Consider the following 22,656-nt stretch of genomic DNA (forward strand, 5'->3'; position numbering starts at 1 on the left):
TAAACATGCATAAAATATCGCTGTATACTTGTTTAGGGGTTCATTTCAGGGAATACTTGCCAAGAGTATAGTTTTGTTTCAAATACTTGTTAAGGGTAGGGTTTCAGACGCCAATACTTGTTAAGGGGTGCATTTTCAGAACATGGAAAATACGTGTTTAGGGTGCTTTTCGAGACCCCGTGGTCGCGCATGGTATCCACTCGTCAATGGAAGTGGCCCCCCCGGGATGGAGCCCCAGCAACAATGCTACAAGAACCTCTCAAGTAATCATCTTGGACTACCACACCATCAAACCAAAGTTCACAACCATCGTAAAATAATGTGAACTGAGCCACACCCACAATGTGGGTCTGACCGACGAGACTAACAATGGACACATCATCAACAAAATAATCATCAAAACCAAAATTGTCAACAAGAATCTCAACACCAATATCATCCGCTACAGATTCAGTGATTAAATTGAGCTGTGATCCGCTCTTCAATTCAACATTAATCCGCGAATTATCTATTGTGCGGGCACAAAAACAAGGTTTATTCAATATCTGCCTGCAAGCAGAAAACTGGCGCAACCTTGGTTGCGACGACCTGCTAGCCGAACGCCAGCTCGACGCATCGTGAACGGCTGCCGCGGCGGTCAACGCGGCCCTGGCCATGGTACCGGTATATGTGGGACTACACAAATTTATATTCGGGAAGAAACCCAACCTCTCGTCTACCACCGATAGAACACGGCGTGCCTAGCCCCAATTTATAGGGTTAAATTAACTTGGGAAGGCTTATTTATACTCGATGGGTGGATACAATCCAGCTGCCACCACGCCATGGGTTAATAAGGCACAACTTAATTTAAAAGAAGTAAATATACTAGACAACTTTGAGGTTACGTGTAACTGTCTTTAATAACCATGGCCAAGAGACCAACACAAGGTGGCGCGCTTACACTTTGCGATTGCAACATCGAATCATCAGTATAATACGATAACAACACACTGGCGCTTCTACAATGGTTGGGCTCTCGTAACTAAAGAAAGGCGTAAAATGAAAATTTCATTATTTTTACCAAATATGACTTTTACCTCTTGCCAATTAAAATATGATTTTTAATATTGTTGTTAAAAATGACCCGAATGCCGTCCCTTACAAAGAGCTATTTATTATTTCTAAACCATAACACAAGTTTTCTCCGGGCTATTTTTTTGGTAAAAATTGTAACATTCTCAATTTAATTTAGTATATCCAATGGTGTTTACAGGGGCGGCGGAACGTATTTTCGTTTGGGAGGCAAAGCCCCCCCAAAAATGTGATATTCTAACCAGAAAACTGGACATTCAAGGCATTTTATTTATCCAGGAACAGAATGAATACCTTTAACAATAATTTGGTGCGAGCGCAAAACACGAGCCAAAAATGCGTGATATTCCAACCTTAAATGTATTAGGTTTTACTTCAAAAATGCTATTTCATTTTGAAAATTTGAAAAAAGCCACATTTTATTTCGAAAAAAAAAAGCATTTTCCATTTGGAAAAAAAAGCATGTTTTCCCTACGGGGAATGGGGGGGGGGCACTTGCCCTCCCATGACCCCCCCCCCCCCCCCGCCCCTGGGTTTTTATGTTATTTTTCTCCCCTTTCTTCACTTTACTCCTGCATGCGCAATATCCTCTCTTTCACGTCCCCATCCCCCACCAACAGTGGAGGGGAGGAGTTCCAAAGAATGAATAATTCCAGGGTTTGTGGTATAGGTATGAACACAAAAGTCCAACAATCTGACAAATACAATCAAGCATTAGATAATATGTAGGAATTTAATTTTGAAATTGGAAATCTACATTTGTGCATGAAAAATTTAAAAAATAGCAATTTGTACTCATTTATTATACATCTTCTCATAAAAAAAACAACATATAACATAGTTCACTATTCATGTCTTCAACAGAGTCTGAGTCACTTGGACTTAACCGATTTGAGACTACTTCATAAGTTGGAATTGGCTTTGGTCAATCAAAATAATTTACAATACTAGTAACTACATACAGCTTTTCTAGAGCTCGGACCCATCTTACAAAGAGTTACAATATTTATTGATCCGATCATCTTAAACTATATGGAAATCCAACAATGTCAGAATATTTTCTCATGGAAATTTGCATGTCTTTTGTAAACAAAGAAAAGCACAAGGAGTTTTCAATAAAACAATGAATGTATGATTATACATCACTTTTAGAAAATATTATGAGTGAACATGCATTTTAGATGTCGACGTTGCTGGCTTTCCATAGAAATGGTTGATCGGATCAATTATAACTCTTCGTAAGACGGGGCCCAGATTTAGGATGGAGATTTCACATCCTTACCTGAGCATACACATAAAATATACAGTCTTCAGGTTTCAGATATTTCTTTCCACGAACCTTCAGAACTAAAACCACCCCCAAAACATTGATTTTCATGATCTAAAATATTTGTGTTATGCACCTCAATCTGTTTTTTTAATGCGAAACGTTGCACAGTCAAAAACATCTGAATAAAAGAGTATACAGCAGCAGCTAAGCCTCTGACAAGCTCTCGCAGGTCTACCTAATATCAGCAACACAAGTATATTTCAGTAAGGTTGAAGATCGATTGCCATGTCAGCCATGTTAAAGTTGTTGTGATCACTGAAAATAACATGATATAGTTGTATTTCCCCCATCTCAAGAAATTAAATAAATTTTGTTCTCCTTTTCGTTCTTTTTCATATTTTCTATAAATTTCTTGATTCTAATATCTATATCTGTAAAGACTATTATATGCAGATATAAAGCAACTCTGATCAATATCGTACAGTGTACATGCAAAATCTCATTCAACTAGTGACTGACACCAGGTGGGTGTTTCATAAAGCTGTTCGTAAAGTTACGCACAACTTTAGCACGACTGGAACATGTTCTTAGGTCATAACTCAATTGCATAGGGATATCACGTACCACAAGAAAGGATCACCAGTCGTGCGTAAAGTAATTCGTATCTTACGAACAGCTTTATGAAACACCCACCAGGGCCCCATCTTACAAAGACTTACGATTGATCCAATCAATCTCAACTTTATGGAAATCCACCCATACCATATTTTTTCCACTGGAAATTTGCACAATCTCCTTATTAAACAAAGAGAATCACACTGAATCTTCAAGAGAATGATGACTGCATGAATATACATCATATCTAGAAAATATTTTGAACAAATTTGCATTTTAGATGTTGATGTTGCTGGCTGTCCATAGTCGTGATTGATCGGATCAATCGCAAATCTTTGTAAGACCCTGGAATCTTTTTCACAAAGTACTCAACACATGATTATATTCACATTATTTTCTTTAGGTTTTAGTTTGTGCGTCATACTCTCGAGAAACAAAAGCAATAAGGCAGCTTAACAACAGTCTGTGTCATGCCTTTCAACAGGAATCCCGTCCTATGCCTTTCAAATTTGCTTCCTGCATTCTCAAAATGTTTTTGTCAAGCTCCTGGAATTGGATGGCTGCAAGGAAGACACTACGCATGATTCCTGTTGAAACCCATGGTGTAGACATATGTTAGGTCACCTACACTACTCAAACTGGATTACTACTCTGTAAATCCTTACAAACAACCTACACGTATGTGCTAAAACTACTCTGTAATATATTAACATCATGATAAAGATAAGATATGCATAAATGTTCAAATTCTACAAGTACAATAAGTATTATTATCCGATACCATTTGCAACACATAATTATACAGAATAAATATCTTTCGATGATTAGTTAACCAAACTATGATTTTATTGCATGCATAAAAATACTTATTAATAAAATATCCACATAATTTCCACACAATATCAAGTCAATCATAATTTTGTACAACTCTGATCTTAAAAAAATAAAATAAAAGATTCTGTGCAATAGACAATTGACCTGCCACGCACCAATATGCACATAAAAGAGACACCGACTATCATTACAAGCACAATTTCTGTAAGGCATTGGGGTAGATGTATTAAAATTCCTTAATAGTTTAAAAAGTCTTACATCGACAAGTATTTTTCTTCTTTAATGGGGTTTGGTGTTTCAAAAAATCCTATGTAAAAGCTTTCAGATAGCAAGCAAATCATTGAAACATTAACATATGAGGGTAATTTTGATCTTTATTGCTTAGATACATGTACATGTAAGGTGAACTACTTTTATCATCATCATCACCACCGTTAGTATTATTGTTATTGTTAATATACCAGCAAAGTGATCATTGATCATGGTTGGTGATGGTAGAAAGGCTCTCTCTCTCTCTCTCCCAACCATACATCCATGATCCTCACCCACGTTAATATCAATTTACGATTGGGACGGCAAAGGCACACTGGGTCTCGATTCCTAGGTTGTAGTAATTCCCTTGACCATTCTTGTAGGTACTGGTCACCATACGGAACCATCCCTGTTCAGCCTGTAAGGTGGATGAATATAATTATATGTTTTCAGGCTGTACATGTATTTCTTAATATTTAATTCTAAAATAAAGCTCCAACATCATCTAGCACGCAGTGAATCTGGTGCAAGATAAGAGCACAAGTCGTTGTCAATTTCGACACTGCATTGGTGAAGAAATTCCCTTAATGCGCTTTTGCATTCTGCTAAGGTAATTTTTGTGCGCATGGAATGCGCAAAAGTATGGTGTTGATGGTGTTCTCACACTGACATGATAAAGTGGTTTAGGAAAGTCTTGATATAAAAAATGCTCACATGCATAAAGAGAAAATTGATGACATCACACTTAAGTATTCTATAGGGGATTTATTTATATATTGCATGACACATCTTGTTCCGATTGCCAAAGGGAGGATCTCCATCTTTTTCCAATGTTTTAATAATCCTTTAAAGATTGCCAGGGCGGCAAAACGTATTTTCGTTTGGGGGGCGGCAAAAGTAAAAAAAGGCCACTTATATGTCAAATGGGCATTTTGGTGCAACCATATATTTTCACCATGAGATTATCATCTGCGTTTTTAAATACATAGTTGTGTGTTTTGCAGTAATTAAGTTCAGCAAAGCCTTTTTGAAGTGATTTCTGATTGTATATTTAGGCTTTATATTTTGGAAAAATTGTCAAATTTGAAGTTGTAAAAGTTGGTCAATTATGGTGCTAATTACTGTTATCCTTGCAAGATGTTACAATCGCGAATTGCGAGCTCAAACCTTTTTTTCTAACTAGAAAATTAACTCGAGCGCAAAGAATGAGCTAAAATATTTAATATACTGACCAGAAAAGGAACCTGTTAAGGAATGCAAATGAATAATGCAAATGCAAAGCACGAGCGAAAAACTTGTGATATTCCAACCTGAAAACTAGACATTCTAAGCATTTTTTGTAACCAGGAACAGGATGAGTACCTTACTAAACAATAATTGATGCGAGCGCAAAGCGCAAGCCAAAAATGTTGTGATTTTTCAACCTAAACTGTATTGTTTTACTTCAAAAAGGTATTTCATTTTGAAAAAGGGCTTTTTTTTCTACGGGAATGGGGGGGGCAAGTGCCCCCCCGGTTCCGCCACCCCCGAGGATTGCCCTATTCAGAGGTGCAATATGGTAGTTTAAATGCATCCTTTGTGTCTTCAGTCTGTTTTACTTGACTATAGGGTACATCCAGGAAGGCCTACATACTCACCCAGGGTTGACCCCAGGAATTCCTCACAATCCAGTATTCCACTCCACTGTCATCCACTCCCCAGCCAGCTACAGAAACAATATGGTTGATCTGTATGATTGCAATGGGTGTATGAGAATGAAAGTAAGTAGGTAAGTAAGTAAGAAAGTAAGAAAGTAAGAAAGTAAGTAAGTAAGTAAGTACGTAAGTAAGCAAGTAAGTAAGAAAGTAAGAAAGAAAGAAAGAAAGAAAGAAAGAAAGAGGGGTGGAGAGGAAATGAAAGAGAAAGAATAAATGGATGGGAAGAATATATAAATATGAGAAAGTGATAATAAAAGGAGGGTAGGTAGAAGAGAAACAAGAGAGATAAAAATATTAATAGATGGAGACCGTGTAGAAAAGATGAGAAAGAGGAGCGTTTAAGCAGGATAGGCAGAAAATGACAGAAAATATAGAGATGGACATATCAGTGGATGCAGAGACAGTAGAAAAGATGACAAAGAAAGGGATAGTATAAGTGGGATAAGTGGAAGAGGAGAGATATATATAAATAGAGATATTGAGGAATGGAAAAGAGTAGAGATGGAAGGAGAGAATTTAAAGAAAGGGATGAAAAAAAGGAACAGATTAAAAGATGAGAGAGTGGGAAGTGGATAAAACAGAGAGACAGAAAGAAGAATGAGACAATGGATTGAATAATCAAAAGCCAAACACAAAAGAAAGTGAAAAAAAGAAGGAAAGAGAAAGAGGGAGGTTTTATATCCCACAATATACAATAAAATCTAATGATGATTATAATATTATTAACCGTATCAGACATCCGAGCACGCTCAGCAAGGTAACCTCAATCCATTATTGCCTGCTTACATGACTGATTAATGGCTGGTCAATAAGTTTCCAATCGTTTATCCATGGACCCAATATATTTGCCCGCTCAGGAAAGTCAATGAAAAAATGCGTGGAAATGCAGAAGGCAATAAGGCGGAGCTAACATCCGCGTATTATACGCATCCGTATACGCGTCCTATTGAACCGCGCAGTGCTATAATTATACATCATAATGTTAATCAAGTTGAGACAATGCTGGCTACTAGTCTGCAGGCACAGACTCTGATTGGAACTTTGGTCAACAAGTGTGCCTCCACGCAAAGACTAGCATAGACTTGCAGAGGGCCTTCAGTACTCAAGGCATGAGTAGGCTGCACATTCAGACCCTTCACTCGAGTGAAGGGTTTGCCCAGCAGACTAGCTGGCTACTGCATCCCCAGGCAATGGTAAAGTTCAGAGGCCCACTCTGCTCAACATGACAACATAGATTCCCATTCTTAAACTGTAAAGTATCTAGATTTTCACAATATTTGCTCCCGATGTCTGATTTGGATAATACAAATATTGACTGGCTTTTCTTTCGGGGAACATAAAATATATTGCCCTTAAAAGAACCATATTGCACTTGTCGAACGACTCGGGCCAATATGATTCTATTGCGGGCAATATAGTTGATGTTCCCCTCAGGCCAGTGAATATTACATAACTATCTCATTGTTCAATTTTTATTACGGTACTTTTTATTGGTATGCATAAGAACTAAAGACCCTAATAAAATCTCGCCTTTAACATATATAACATTTGAACCTACATATCCATAAACTATTCAATTTTAGAATTTTATTGCTCTACTAACCACTGATGTACTTTGTACATTGCCTTTATTATACTTATCTTCCTTGAAGGCAGATAAAGCCGTCACCAAATAACACCCCTAAAAACACAGATAGTGGCATTTGAACTGACTTTAAATGTTATTTTCTTAAGAATCAACAAATATAAATAATTAAAAAGCAGGAGGAACAGAATTTGGGGTAGACCTAATAATGTAGCAATAGGGAAAATCATCATCATTGAGGTTATCCCCTTTCGTGTGATGACTACTGTATTCTGCGATTTACAGGCTTTTCGCAGAGAACATCCAGTTCCAGTAGAAACATTGTTAAAGGGGAAGTTCACCCTGATAATAAGTTGGTTTTAAAAGCAGAATGAGAGAAAAATATTAGTGAAGGTTTGATGGTAATCCATACAAAAATAGCAGAATTATAAATCCTTAAAAATTTGACTTTGTGACATCAGATACGAGCATACATGTATGTAGTTTAATCAGTCACATCAATTCATGCCCACTTCTATTTCAAGAAGTTACTTTCAAAGTAGATTACTTCAACTTGGGCATCATTCCATCCAATGTTGTGACCTGTATTAAGGCCATTTTCTGCTACAGCTGAATGGGATGTACTGTTCAATATGAGGACTCTATGGCCCGTATTCTGAAGTCAGGTTTAACTTAGACCATGGTCTAACTCTGTGCTAAAATTATGGGAAGCCAGAAGTGTCAAATTTTTTATTAACTTGTATGTTTCTTATATTTACTGTGCTCTTTCCTGATTCATAGATGGTGAAGACAATCATCTATTTACACTTCCTAGACAATTATGAATGATTGGAGAGTCAAATGAGCTATAATATGATATCTCTACCATTAGTGATTTATGTAACAATTGGCTTTCCATACTTAAACTGCGACTTAAAACCAGAGTTTAAGTTAAACCCGACTTCAGAATACTGTCATTCATCTGTCTTCTGTCATTCATTCAAGTTCTGATCTTAGAAGAGCCCACAGATTCAACAATCCATCCCATTCAGCTGACGCAGAACACACCCTTAATGCAGGTCACCACAAACTTTGGGTTGATGCCCAAATTATTGATTTTGAAGGCAACTTTTGGAAAAGAGAGGTGAAACACTAACTGTGGATAAAAATAATTAATCCTGTACTGAAAAGAGACACTGGATTTATATTGTTACATGTACTTCATCCATTGATTATGAGACAAAGAGTTAATGACCTCAGGCAGCATTGCCCATGACTGATCAACTGGCTTGAGAAAGTCCACAGTAGTGGACGAAAGCTTGCCACAAATAATTATTGATACCGTTGGTTAAGTTAAAGGGGTGGTCCAGGCTGGAGATATTTCTATCTCAATAAATAGAGTAAAATTCACAAAGCAAAATGCTGTAAATTTGATCAAAATCGGATAACAAATAAAAAAGTTATTGTATTTTAAAGATTTGCATTATTTCGGTGAAACAGTTCAAGGCACGTCTTTATGAATATTCATTAAGTGAGCTGATGAAGTCATATCCCCACTTGTTCTTTTGTATTTTATTACATGAAATTAGGTTTATTCAATTTTTTTTCTACCAAGAACTTAAACAATTGGATTGAAAACTGATTAAGTGCATTAGTTATTTATTGCCGTAACTTATTTCATCATAATGAAGACACATCATTTACACAAGTATGAAAAAATCAAACATTTATGATTTCATGTAATAACATAAGAAAAAGGAAAGTGGGGATGTGACGTCATCATCCAACCTAATGAATATTCATGACGATGTGCATATAACTGTTTTCACAAAATATTGATAAACTTTCAAAGTCAATATCTTTGTTATTTGTTATCCGATTTTGATGAAATTTTCAGCATTTTGCTCTGTGAATTTCTTTCTATTTATTTAGATATAAATAGTTTCAGCCCGGACCATCCCTTTAAAGCATTATTGGAAATTATATTACATGATAGATGGGAGAGCTGCTCAGAAATGATGTCACAAATTCAACATTTCAAACATTCATAATTTGTTATTCTTTGGTGATGGATTTTCAATGTTTTCTCCCTAATTTAACTTACTGCCAGGGTAAACTTTAACACAAATACACACCAAGGTGAATTTGCATTATTTGGCTCTTGTAGCATGCAGGATTTCAATACTAAGCATTTTCAATTTAATACTCGTTAGATTTGCACCATAAAAGCTGGAGGGTGAGAAGGATAAGGACACTGATCCAGACTTTTTAAATCAAAGGTACCCTTGTGGTTTAATACCCGATTGATATTGAAATCATCTAATTGAGAAACATTTGTCTTTGACTTACTCCGCTGCTTTCATGGTACTCAGCATAGATTTTTCCTCCCTGAAACGCATCCAGTGCAGGGGTTGCCATGATTCCACAGCTACAGGGTAATCCAAAGAAGAAACACAAAATAATAATAAAAGTGAAAGGAAAACGATAATATATCGGTCTCACTTGTTCAGACATAGTATGGTGATTTCATATTCACTTTGTCTGAGGAAACATAGCTTGCAAGCTTAGCCGGCTCGCTTTGCAGAGCGTATACGTTCCTGCATATCCAGGTGTGAGAAGCACGCTTGCAAATCAACTTCCTCATGAACGCTTGCTTTTAAAAAAAGTTTTCCTGGAGCAAATGCATACCCATGTAACAGAACAATAGATGATGGTCACATAATTGGCTCGTAACTTATCATTTGGTTAAGCTCCTTATATTTAAAGTAAACACAAATAGTGCAGATGCAGGACCAATCAGATCCTTTAAAGAATTAGAGAAAAATATTTAAGTTTTGCCCAGATTTGTGAGGACAGAATCATGCATGCAGGGCTGGTATGATCACAAATGCACTAATTATAATACAAGTAATTTCAAGCAAATATTTTGTGAGAATATTAAAGCAGAATCAAATATATATATATTTTGTTTTCCTGTTTGCAGAAATTTTGTAACCCTTGAAAATCACAGGAATTATTCCAGTCCATTATAGTAGTACATGTACATCAATTAACTTGAACAATAACAAAATCAAATTGTTTTTTTTTCGCTGTTATTGTAAACAAAAATCAGCAAAACTTATCTAGTATTCTCAGGCAATATAATTTGAAAATAATGACTAGCATTTCTGCTTCTTTAAACACAGAATATAAATGATTTATTTTATTTATTTATTTCTGATATTTTGATGAAGAACAGTCTCTTCTTTGCAGGGGGGGCACTTCGTGGAATGAATACTGAAGGAATAAGGTTATACATGCCATCATTACCTGATTGGTCCTCGACTTAAGATCTCAGACATCATATTTTCACGCCCTGCCACATTGCCGTATTCTGACACCTTGTGTAGTGTGTATTTCTTCAGAACGTGGCACTGACCAAATGTTGAACAAGTACCACATGTATTGAATGGATCACAATCTGCAGAAAAAAAGGAGCAGTACCAGTATAAGAAATCCTGGGGTCTGTTGCATATAACTGTTGCCAATAAAAAAAAAACATTTGGCAAATGAACAAATAAAAAATCTGGCAAACAAAACTATGCCATTCAACTTAACACATTAAAAAACTTCAGGGAAAAATTGTAAGTTTTTCTTATTAGAACAAGCCACTGGGGAAGCAGAAGTACAACTAGTAGATATAGTAATAGAAGTAGCAGCAGCATCAACAGCAGCAGCAGTAGAATTTAAATGAAACGCTTGACTATGTTTTCCATATAGCAGCAACAGAAGTAGAAGTAAATGTAGAAGTACTAGTAGTAGTAGTAGTAGTAGTAGTAGTAGTAGTAGTAGTAGTAGTAGTAGTAGTAGTAGTAGTAGTAGTAGTAGTAGTAGTAGTAGTAGTAGTAGTAGTAGCAGCAGCAGCAACAGCAGCAGCAGCTGAACAGCAACAGTAGTAGTAGTAGTATGGTAGTAGTAGTAGTAGTAGTAGTAGTAGTAGTAGTAGTAGTAGTAGTAGTAGTAGTAGTAGTAGTAGTAGTAGTAGTAGTAGTAGTAGTAGTAGTAGTAGTAGTAGTAGTAGTAGTAGTAGTAGTAGTAGTAGTAGTAGTAGCAGTAGGAGCAGTAGTAGTAGTAGTAGTAGCAGCAGCAGCAGCTGCTGAGCAGCAACAGTAGTAGTAGTATAGCAGTAGTAGTAGTAGTATCAGCAGCAGCAGCAGCAGCAGCAGCAGCAGCAGCAGCAGCAGCAGCAGCAGCAGCAGCAGCAGCAGCAGTAGCAGCAGTAGTAGTAGTAGTAGTAGTAGCAGTAGTAGTATTAGTAGTAGTATTCAGGGTTCCCACAGACATTTGAAAACAGAATTCCATGACTTTTTCATGACTTTTCCATGACTAAATTGCTGTTTTCCATGACTTCCCGTGACGTCCCGGGAGTTATGTAGAATTTGGGATGTCACAAAATTGGGGAAAATGGAAATCAGAGCATGATCACAGAGTATGAGAGTTGTGAGACACGACAATTGGAAACTGCCATAACCAAGAGGTAAATGCAATTCCATGACTTTTCACAAATTTTCCAAATTCCCTGACCATGTAGCAGCAGCAGCAGCACTAGCAGTAGAAGTAGTAGTACGCAAGTAGGCAAAACATGTAGTTTAGTATTATATGTATATATACATATGCATACATCCTACATAAGGGCAAAGTCTATGAATGGGTTTATTCCGTTATAATACACATACGTTATAAGTCGACGGTAGAGGGCGTTAAGGCGCATTTTGAACATTGAAATAAGGCAAAGAAATTTGCCTTAAACGCAGATGTAGAAAGATATATCTTCTTTTTGTTCTGTGTATTTTAATTGTGTATGTTATAAATCTTGTATGTTCGAAATAAGAATGATAGCAGGGCTCCCTAGTAAAGCAGGCCTCTGGCTTGAATGGGACTTCCCTGCTGCTTTTTATAAAGAAAACAGGAATAAATAAATAAATGTATAACATGCATTGTAAATAATGAGAGAAATGAAACAAAAATTACAGGAGATGAATGAGGAGGGGAAAAGGACAAGGAGGAAGATGAGGAAATGGTGGACAAGAAAAAGTATTACCTTGATCTTTGGCTTGGTAATTATTACAGGTCTCATCAGGGATGCCGGTCTCATGGGCATACTGATACACACCAAGCATACCACCACCGTGGCAAGTACCGGCCCCACCACAGTCCAGGACGTTCTGAACAGACAGGTAAGTAGAGGGCCACGCCCCACCTCGCATGATGTTGATACGATCTTAGATGAAGACAAAAAACATTGTTTAAGGTTCAACAAAGGTACATTTTGCTACATATGTATGTGTAATAATATGCAGTGAAATCCAGCAGCCACAAGCTATGCAGGATGAATTTTTGCATTATTCAATGGTGATCACCAATTCACGGGTATGCTGGACGATCAAGGAAATAGAGCAGTTCGTGACATTTATTTATAGCTTCACAGTCAAATTCTTATTTTTGCACAAATTAGCATAATTAATTCACAAAAAATGAAAACTAGAAATACTCTTTAGTTGTGCAACCCTACATAATTTTTCTACCATAATGCATATCACGATCGTGTAAGCTGCAGCCGAAATATGAGGGGTACCATAATTCTTATCCCCCCCCCCCCGAGACGGCACCACGATACTTTGACGGGGGGGGGGGGCAAGAAGAGCTTAAGATTACGTCATGTTGTTTCACAACTGAGTTATAGGAGTACTAGTTCCACAGCCCAGATATCTCTTCTTTGTATTATAATTTATCTCTCCTGCTTTCTCTCCCTTTTCTCACTATTTTCTCTTTTTTTTCACTAAAATAGGGGCCAGTCACCCTGTCCCCTGCCTAGGACTATCATTTATGGAGTTTAGAATACGTTCCATGAAATTTGCTCTGGTGACAATGGCTCCGCTCTAAATTCGACAAATGGAATGACCAATTTCAACCCTGGATTTAATAACACTTTACCCTATCCTAAACATAACCGTAAACCTAACATACAATAAACCCAGTTGCAACCCTAACCCTATATCTAATACAAAATAAAGCCAGGAGCAATTGTCCCCGGAGCAAATGTCTCGTTACCCAGAATACAGATCACTCCCTGTAAAAGTAACTCACCTGCAAGGGCACTTGTTGTTCCCATAGCCCAGCAAGACCCACAGTATTGAGGGATGTGCTGGTTGCGGGTAGTACTGGCAAAGTTGGTACCGTTCACATTCCTCCAATCAAATGCACTAGGTACAGCCCCAACTGATATGTTGGTTTTCCTGCAAATCAAAATGTGTGATGACTTGAAATTTGAATGAAACATCCTTGGAGGGTCATACATAGATACACAAAAATTATGAAATTATACTTCCATATCAAATTTCAAACTTTTTTTTTGCTTGTCAATTTTGTTTCCTGCGTTCCCCCCTAAATTCAGGTGGACCCCCCTAAAATTTTGTAACTTTTTTTTGCTTGTCCAATATTTTATCTGTGTCCATCCCAAAATTTCAGGTGGACCCCCCCCTAACTTTTGGGGCTTCCGCCGCCAATGGCATCAAGTATGTTGTTTTAATAACATATGAATGGTGTTTTTTAACAGGGCATTACTGTTTAATTCACCGAAGGCACTGCACTCCCTGATGAAGCTATACAATATTTGGGTTGTATTCTCTATTAAAAGCAGTATAAGAATCCAGCTTTTATTTAAACGACCTTGATTCTTTACTTTTCATGTGAAAATTCATTGAATTTACCAAAAGTTATAAAGTAGAATTCATGTTTTTTCCATGTAAATTTTCAATGACAAAACAGAGTTTCCATTTAATGGTTTAATCAAGCTTGGAATTACTTGATTTCATGAACAGAAAAGACCACAATTTTTTTTAAGGAGAATGAAACCCAAAATTTAATACCACATAATATCATTGATAAGTACATGACAATCAAAATGAATCCACTTATACCCCAATCTGATTTCCCAGTATCGAGTACCACCTCTTCAAAGTTGGGCTTCTTCAGATTCGAAGTCTCTGAATGGAGATCGCCATTGTTGCGCAGTTCGTTCAAAATTGTGACGTCAGCGACGAACAACTGCTCTCGGTATTATAGTACCGGTACTTCCCTTGTGCATAGCTAGCTAGCTATATGGGCTGAAACCGCCCCCAAGTTTGCATAATATAGATAATTTTACCAGAAATAAATAAAATATACACATAAAACACTTTATTATTATTATTTAAAAGCTATTTAAATTATTTTATGGTTTAAAAACACAAACTGATGAGTTTTTATGAAAATTTTTACACATTTATTTACGATCTATCCAAATTGGCAAATTTGACAAAGCTATTTGTACTGTATATACGGTACGGTACGGACGGACATATACGGTACCCTGAACTGAGTAATCGTGTTATGTTGGAAGTTTGGTTATTTATCCTGATTGCATATCGTGAAATTGTTGATTGCGCTATATTTCTATATATCTAACATTGTTTATTATTTGTTACCATCGATTTTTACTAAAACAAATCTTATCGCGGACATTTGTATTGAAATGGAAGGCCAGAGTCAGAGCCTACGACTTCGAGTACCCCCCAATACTCAGCAGAAGAAATCGCTCAACGAGCAGCAGAGGCACGTCGGCACACGGTCAGCAGCAGCCACCCATTTTTTAGAGAGATTTCTGGCCTCTTCTGCGGATCGTGAATTCGGTAAAAGCTAGCTGCATTTTGTGCCCTTTTCTGACCGATTTCGGCAGCCATACGCCTGGCAGTATACCATCCTGATCAGCTTTGGCCCATGTATTTTACGCTAGCAATCACAGGCGCGCGCCGGGGTCGGACACCGAGTTGTTCTTCGCTGACGTCACAACCCCCCACGGAGATATAGGGAGTATGAGCAAAATGGCGACCTCCACGGGTCTTTCAAATATCAAAATATCGATAACTTTGACTTGGCATATCATGAGAAATAGGAAACCGTTCTGCCTCATTTTAATTTTATTTTAATTAGTGAAATGTAATCGGCTTATGACTAGATAATAAATCTATCCTTTCATTTTCCTTTAAGTTAATGGAAAATCACTGTCTCTAATTGTATTGGAAGTCTGATTCAATTGTGCTATACTTTGTTGTGACATATTATGTTTTTGCCAATGGCAGCAGAATTATCTGGACCTGGCGTCCTAATTTGATTCATTTCTTGAAAAACATGAAGTGTTATTGCTTTTTTTATGTTAACCCACAATAGTATTGACAGAATTCTAAGTGTTGTAGCTCTTCATATATTGGAACGTATAAGTGCTTTACAAGTGTACTATTATCCCAATCCTGAGTACTTTACGGATCTCAGGAATTTCATTACTTTTGTACTTTAATCCTTATGATATTTAAACATACCTCAGGCACATCATCATCTTGAAAAGATGTTTTATTTAAGTATTGTCATAATGATTATTACTAATTTTCTAGTGATAATTACCTGTGCATCATACAACTTTCCCATCACACCAAGAGCTCCTAATTACATGTACATTTGGCATCCCACAGTCTTTGTCTTTTCCTTTATTCACCCACTCTATTTAATGATGGTGCTTAAAACAATTTAGTTTCATTTTCACTTATTAATCATAATGGTAAGTATTAATATGTCAAAATGTCTTCAAGGTTCCAGAAAGGAAAACATCGCTAGAATTTCACTTTGGCAGGCAGTCATGTAAAGATGGTCGGAAACTACATGTACATGTAAACAATAACAATAATTACAACAATTCAGTTGCTTCATGATAGAGTCCGCAGGGACAAGAGTGCAATGTTTTTTTGTTTTTTTTTTGTGTCTCCTAGATTGTTTCTTTTCATAAGCATTTATATCACATGTTGAAAGATTCTTTTTTTCTGTACAAAATTATGGCCTACCCAATCTTCCAATCAAGGCACAGCCATGTATGCAGTCTGTCAGGGCCCTGGGTGCAATATCTAAGGGGGGGGGGGTGCTGGAGGTTTTGTTCTTTAGAAAGAAATTTCACAAGGAAAAAAAGAAAAGTATTGCTCCCAAATCTCTATCAATGGGGAGCAATAACCTTTCTCTTTTTTTTGGCTTGTCATCCTGATTTCCATAACATAGGCTACACAGCAACCCTTGACACCTTGACCAATCAAAAGAAGCACCCCCCAAACTTGCTTCAGCACCCATTTACCGGGGCCATGCAGTCTATGCATGTTCAGCCATGTGGAGGAGAGCTCCATGGCCATTTTCGGTCCAAACTACACATACACATGTAGGCCTACTACTTAATACAAAACTTGGAAGGAGAGGTTCTGTGATGTGTAATAAAAAAAATGCTCATAAATCTTTGATTATTGGACCACATCATATGAGAATCCGAGTTGTAGAAATTGAATTTTAGTTTACAGGTGTAAAGGTATAAAGAATATAATGTTGCAATTTTAATATTATACCCATCTAGATTGCCATTGACAGCTTTTGTGGGACATGCTGTATAACTGCACTTCCAACCATTTTGAATAAAATGTTTACATAAATTCACTTTGAATCAATTAAAAGACTTTCCTGAACAAAATCATTATCTTCATTCTTCTTTGAAGCTGTTGCAATAATGAACGTAAAGGTCTAAAATAGATGACAGTAGTATGAAATCTATAATAAAGCCCTTTTAAACATTCAAAACAAATACTAATCTTCCACTGCAAATTTACTCCATTCTATTAGCATTACTCCCAGGTTCTTTGTTCATCAGCTCTTAATTAAGACTTTTCGTAACAAAAAAGTGTGAAAAAATGACAAACTGATCTTTTCTTCACGGCCTGAGAAAAAATGATTGCAAAATGAATGTTTTCTCATGTGATAATACAAAGCATAACTCGCCTCAATTTGCTGTCAAAGCAATAGGCCTAAGCTAGCTATAGTATTAAGTATCAAACTTACCGGACTTCCTTAATTCCTTCATCATAAGATGGATCGTAGCAAGGCTCCTTCTTGTCAAAAAGGAGATGGGTACCACTAGTCCAACTCACCAACGTCACAAGAAAAATGATCAATCCCTTCATCTTGTCGCCAAAGGTAAACTCACTTGTGCTTTGAATTTTCCTGTACATTGTAGATCAGATGAAGAAATATGCCAGACTGTAATTATTTGAAAAGTAAACATTTTCCATAAGAAAATGAATTCCTTGAATTTGAACCATCAATTGAAGTCATAAAAAAAGGCTTCAGTGTTCATGTGGAGTGGGTCATCTGCAGATATCAGACTATTTGAAAGTACCAACTTCTTTGTGGGAAAGCCAGCTCAGAGTACCAGCAAGAAATTCTATGGACAAGCATAGACCTGTGTAAAAAGCCTCTTTAGCTGTGGGCAAATGTGAGGCCAATTTTGAACTATCCTCCCCCCATGGCCTTTCAGATCTTTCCTGAAATAGAAATAATTGACAACTACGATAGTCATAGGTACTATAAGAAATTAGAAGTGTGGTCTGTCTTACTCCCTCCCTCCCCCCCCCCCCCCCCATATTGCTTTTCAAATTTTCTGAACGATGTGACAAGAAGTCTATCACCTATGTCCTGCAGTGCAGTGCCAGTGGTAAGTGAAAAAAAATATCCCCATAAACTAGGACAATCTCAATAATCAATTCAGCAAGACATGATTTGTCTTCTTGGTTTATGAGGACATTCTTGTTTTCTACACTCCTAGTACCAATGAGGTCCAAACATTAACATGTATGGACCTCATAGGCGGCAATGGCTTGAAATCTGGTTTGTGTTTCCTGCACCCAAGTATTCAGTGATATTACTCACTAAATACGAGTTGTATGCTGGTCTGTTTATGATTGATTAAAATATTGCCCATGACAGTTAAGGCTGTAACCAATTTTAAAATTTAGAGTTTGCATTTATCAGGGAGAAAGATGCGGTATTATCTCTGACGATGTTTATGATAGACATCTTCTCTTCAACCTCGTGGTTATAGCAGACGCTGCCGTGAACTTTTAAAGGTCGTATTTATACTGACGGACATCGCTGCGCTACTCTCTTACCTCCTTTACGATGACAGACATCTTTTCTTCAACCTCGTGGTGATAGCGGACCCCGCCGTGAACTTTTAAAGATTGTACTACTGACGGAGCTCATTGCGTTACTCTCTTACATCGTTTATGATGATATATCTTCTCTTCAACCTCGTGGTGATAGCGGAACCCGCCGGGAACTTTTAAAGATCGTACTTCTGACGGAGCTCATTGTGTTTTTTGCACTGTGTTCAAGGCGTTTTTTTTTTTATACATATTTCATTAAATAGCGCCTTTTACATCAAGTATGAAATTAATATCACAGAATATTTTTTAATTGTAGAGATATATAAAATATTATACAAAATTTTATTCTATATAATATATTTTATAATAAAATCTATAATTATTGACGTCTTTCAAAATAGATAACCGACCAATCAGGTGACAACTACGCGTATCACGTGATCTGAAAATCAACTACGTACCTCTTTGATCGTACTCGACAGTGACTGGACCGACTGCCAAGAAAAGCTGGATAAAGGACTCAAATGTAAGTTTCCCTTTATTTTATTACATTGAAAGTAGGATTAGGATTACATGTCATGGGCAATATTTTAATCAATCATAAACAGACCAGCATACAACTCGTATTTATTGAGTAATATCATTAAATACTTGGGTGCAGGAAACATTAACCAGTTTTCAAGCCATTGTCGCCTATGAGGTCCATACATGTTAATGTTTGGACCTCAGTCATTGTTACTAGGAGTGGTCATACATAAGCGGTTCAAGCCTATTGTATTTGCATTGTGTACAAATGGATCGAGAGATTGGTCTGGTAAGAAACCTCTAATTTTTCACCTTTTTATTAACACATTTTAATTTATGCACAGGTCTTCTTACGCATTAGGGCGGCGTATGAAGGTGTACTATAATAAAGTAAAATCACACAAATTTACGTGATTTCTATCTTCAAAGATGGATTTCCTAGGGAAATCCATCTTTTTGTTTACGTGTGTCTCTTATATGTATATGGGAGGGGGTTCATGGCTTCGTGATCAAATGACAATATCAAAATCATTAAAAAATATGATCACGGACTGCCGAAGCGGAGTCAGGCCAGCGCCAGGCCAGGCGGCAGGGGTCTAGTCTCTAGATAAAATATTTTTCAACAGGTTTATTAGTGCAGACCACACAAGCTCCATCATATTTATATATCAATATTCCTTATTATTACAAAAATTTTGAATTCGACAGCAACTGCACTAACTTGATCTTTGTCACAAGCGAGCCACCCGGGCCGGGAGAACCAGCGGCAGACAAGAGGCTCCGCCGGCCCGTCGGGCGGGCCTGGCTTGGCCCGAGTCACATCATGCCATAGTCTTTTGGAGAAGAGGTTGAGTGCAACTTTTGCAAGTGTGATAAACATGATGACATTTTATTTGGATTAATACCTCTATTGCTAATACTCACCAATGAAATCACTTGGTTTTGAGTTACCGATAAAATTAATATTCAGTACAGACTCAATTGATCTCAGGCTCAGCTCAACAATGAATGGCTTTGCTAATTATAATTACGCCGTTCGATGACTTCGAGATTCGCCGCGTTCGATGATTACATATACGATCTTGTGACCATAAGTCAGGTGACCGTAGCCTAGTCCCGGAGTCTAGTTTATAAGTTAAGACATAACATTAGATATTAATGATGTGTGTTCTCAAAATAAAAATTCTAAAGCATTACATTCATATGAAATTCATAGACTTATATTAACAATATTGTTTTAGACGAGATATTTTACTAAAGTAAGCTACCTTACTAAATGCTAGTCATTTATTATACTTTGTTTAATTAAAAGTGCATATGTATAGACTAATTTGATTTAAAGGTTGTGTAAAGTGTACCGTGTAAAGTGGGAAATGATGGGATGAGGCTAAACCAACGAACGTAGAGGGCAGCAACACACAAGCGTGTTGCTCTAAGGAAGGTCAACTCCGCTCGAATTTTGTGACCACTTTAAAAAATAAGGTGGGGTTTTGGGAAATTTGTCGAGTTGATTTTTTTTCATTTGTTAATTTCAAATATTTTTTAATGAACAATTATTAGATCGGTTATTCTGGGTATAAATATTAAAAATATTACTTTCATTTTTAAAGAAAATATTTAGCTTAAATAATCATGATTTTGACATTTTTCCTCATTTTGGAATATTAAGCCTGTGACGAGGATACCTCATATCTCTTATTTTCTTCTGCTGAATTTCGCTGCACCACTAAAATATGCATAGACAACCACCGTAATAATCGAGGTCATTTTTCTGGCCTGGGTGCGCCGAGTCTGGGCCGGTCGCGCAGCTAGCTAGTGACGTTGATGATGCGCTGGGGCTTCAGGCGACTCGTCATAGATCTAGCAACTTAGACAATGACATCTAATTTGCCTGGCCTGATTTGAAGTGTAATGGCTTCAGGGCTGATGTTTATCAACGATGATTGTTCAAGGTTAGATTTCAAATTTTAAATGTCATTTGACTTTTAAGTCTATAAATCTGAAATAAAGGCGCTGTATCCCCGAAATCCGGGTCTATAAATTTCAACTCTGAGTCCGAGACCATGGCATGGACGGCGAAAAAACAACCCATGCATCGGATGCATTGCATTGGCTGCGCGCTGCGCTGCAGCTGCACTGTGATGATGGGTTCAGCGAAGAGCTCAGAGAAAATAAGGTGGTTATATTCTATCCCGAAATGCTTTGCGAGTGGTCACAAAATCGTCTCGACGCAAATCACCTAATACAGCCGTCTGGTGAAATCGCTGATAACAACAATCACCGATTTGGTAATGATTTTAGTTTCTTGAAACTTATATTTGTAAAGTTTTAAATATCAAAGTATGTTTTTATATGTATGTATATTCCTCAACATATTTTTTAAGTTATCTTTGATATTGTTGTAGTCATATTCTTTCATATTCGTTTTTTGATCGCTACTAATTTGTTGTTGTATTGGATCGGCATTTGATTTCGTTGGCATGAACAATAAAATACGCGCGCAGCTCAGCTGCATGCGCGTATCGAGTTGACCTTCCTTATAGCAACACGCTTGTCAAGGCCCTATATAAAAATGTTTATATAGGGCCTTGACGCTTGTGTGTTGCTGCCCTCTACGTTCGTTGGGCTAAACTTAAGGACGTTCCACAGTTATGTTTGTGCGCATTATGATCCGCGCATAGTTTACACTCTGCGCGCTGACGTCACAATGGATGAACGGTTGATTAATTAGCTGCGGGTATGAGCTGATTTTTCTCATCTTCTGCACTTTAACTGCAGATCCGATACGTTATTTCATTAAGCTAAAAAATTGAATTATTCCATGGACCATTCAAAAAAAATTCTCTACAATTTCAAAATACTTTACTCTGCAGTGCTGCCAAGAATCACGAATATTACCCCGAGTTTGAATAAATGGTAGAGTGGTTTTGATTTTTTCTTCACATAGATACAAGGCATTCGGCGCATTTTTGGTGTTTTAAAAAGCACATTTGCTCTAATAAAAATGCTGATAGTTTAAAAACAAGCACATGAACCCCTATTTTTTAATGTTTGTACCTCTTAGGTATACCCTCTTCTACAACTCTGCAAATTTTGGTGAAAATGACATGGATTTTAAATAAAGTGCAGCATTTGTTGTACGTTTGTAGTTTGTGGCTGAAATTTTACATTTTTTAGATTGGGATTTTGTTATCTTTTACGCCATTTTAAAGAACTGACAGTGCTGTTAAACTTAAAATTGCAAACAAATAGCACTTTAAATAGATTCTCTATTCTAACGATGCAATTATTAACTCTCTCGCGAAATTTGATGACTTTTTCATGTATTTTGACTGAGTAATACAGGTTAAAACTCATTGTAGTAAACTTGGGCGGTCTAAAAATGCCAAATTCTTTTGAATGCGCAATTCTAAAGAACATGAATTTGGGTGAACTTTGAAGCTCTATAGCAAAAAATCAAGCACATGGACCTATGTTAATTTTTGCATATTTCGAATATTAAGGTTCTTAATTATCTATGTGCAAAGTTTGGTGAAAATGACATGGATTTCACTTTAACTGTGGAACGTCCTTAAAGTAAAAGATCTTCGCCATTTCCCAAAGTTTTAGGACAGGCAGGCACGGCCCCAATAACAAGTGTGAACTGAACTTTGTCAGCTTAAATATGTGTGGTCTTAGGAGCAAACTCCGTTGAAGAGTTTGTCAAAGAATTTGACTTTGTATGCCTCACTGAAACAAAGTGCTCAAATGATGAATCAATTATTGTTCCTGGTTTTGTCT

The 22,656-nt window shown here is 36.9% G+C and overlaps 1 protein-coding gene across 2 annotated transcripts; it reads right to left on the reverse strand.

Annotated features, from left to right (window-relative positions):
- Positions 1-1,788: 1,788 nt before the first annotated feature.
- Positions 1,789-19,983, reverse strand: LOC129254170 (cathepsin Z-like). 2 transcript variants are annotated; one of them, XR_010292617.1, is made up of 9 exons: positions 19,801-19,983; positions 17,249-17,410; positions 13,433-13,581; positions 12,387-12,566; positions 10,616-10,766; positions 9,656-9,734; positions 5,683-5,772; positions 3,034-4,463; positions 1,789-2,858 (listed from the first exon to the last, which is right to left on the reverse strand). XR_010292617.1 is itself a non-coding variant. In XM_054892630.2 (8 exons), exons 2-8 carry the CDS (start codon positions 17,368-17,370, stop codon positions 4,350-4,352), a joined length of 885 nt encoding a protein of 294 aa, XP_054748605.2. In that variant the 5' UTR covers positions 17,371-17,410; positions 19,801-19,983; the 3' UTR covers positions 1,789-4,349. The 2 variants fall into 2 exon arrangements, 1 of the variants encoding a protein (XP_054748605.2); XM_054892630.2 differs by having other exon boundaries at positions 1,789-4,463.
- Between the last annotated feature and the right edge of the window lie 2,673 nt (positions 19,984-22,656).

The sequence above is a fragment of the Lytechinus pictus genome, chromosome 2 (genome assembly GCF_037042905.1).
Source record: "Lytechinus pictus isolate F3 Inbred chromosome 2, Lp3.0, whole genome shotgun sequence".
NCBI lineage: Eukaryota > Metazoa > Echinodermata > Echinoidea > Temnopleuroida > Toxopneustidae > Lytechinus > Lytechinus pictus.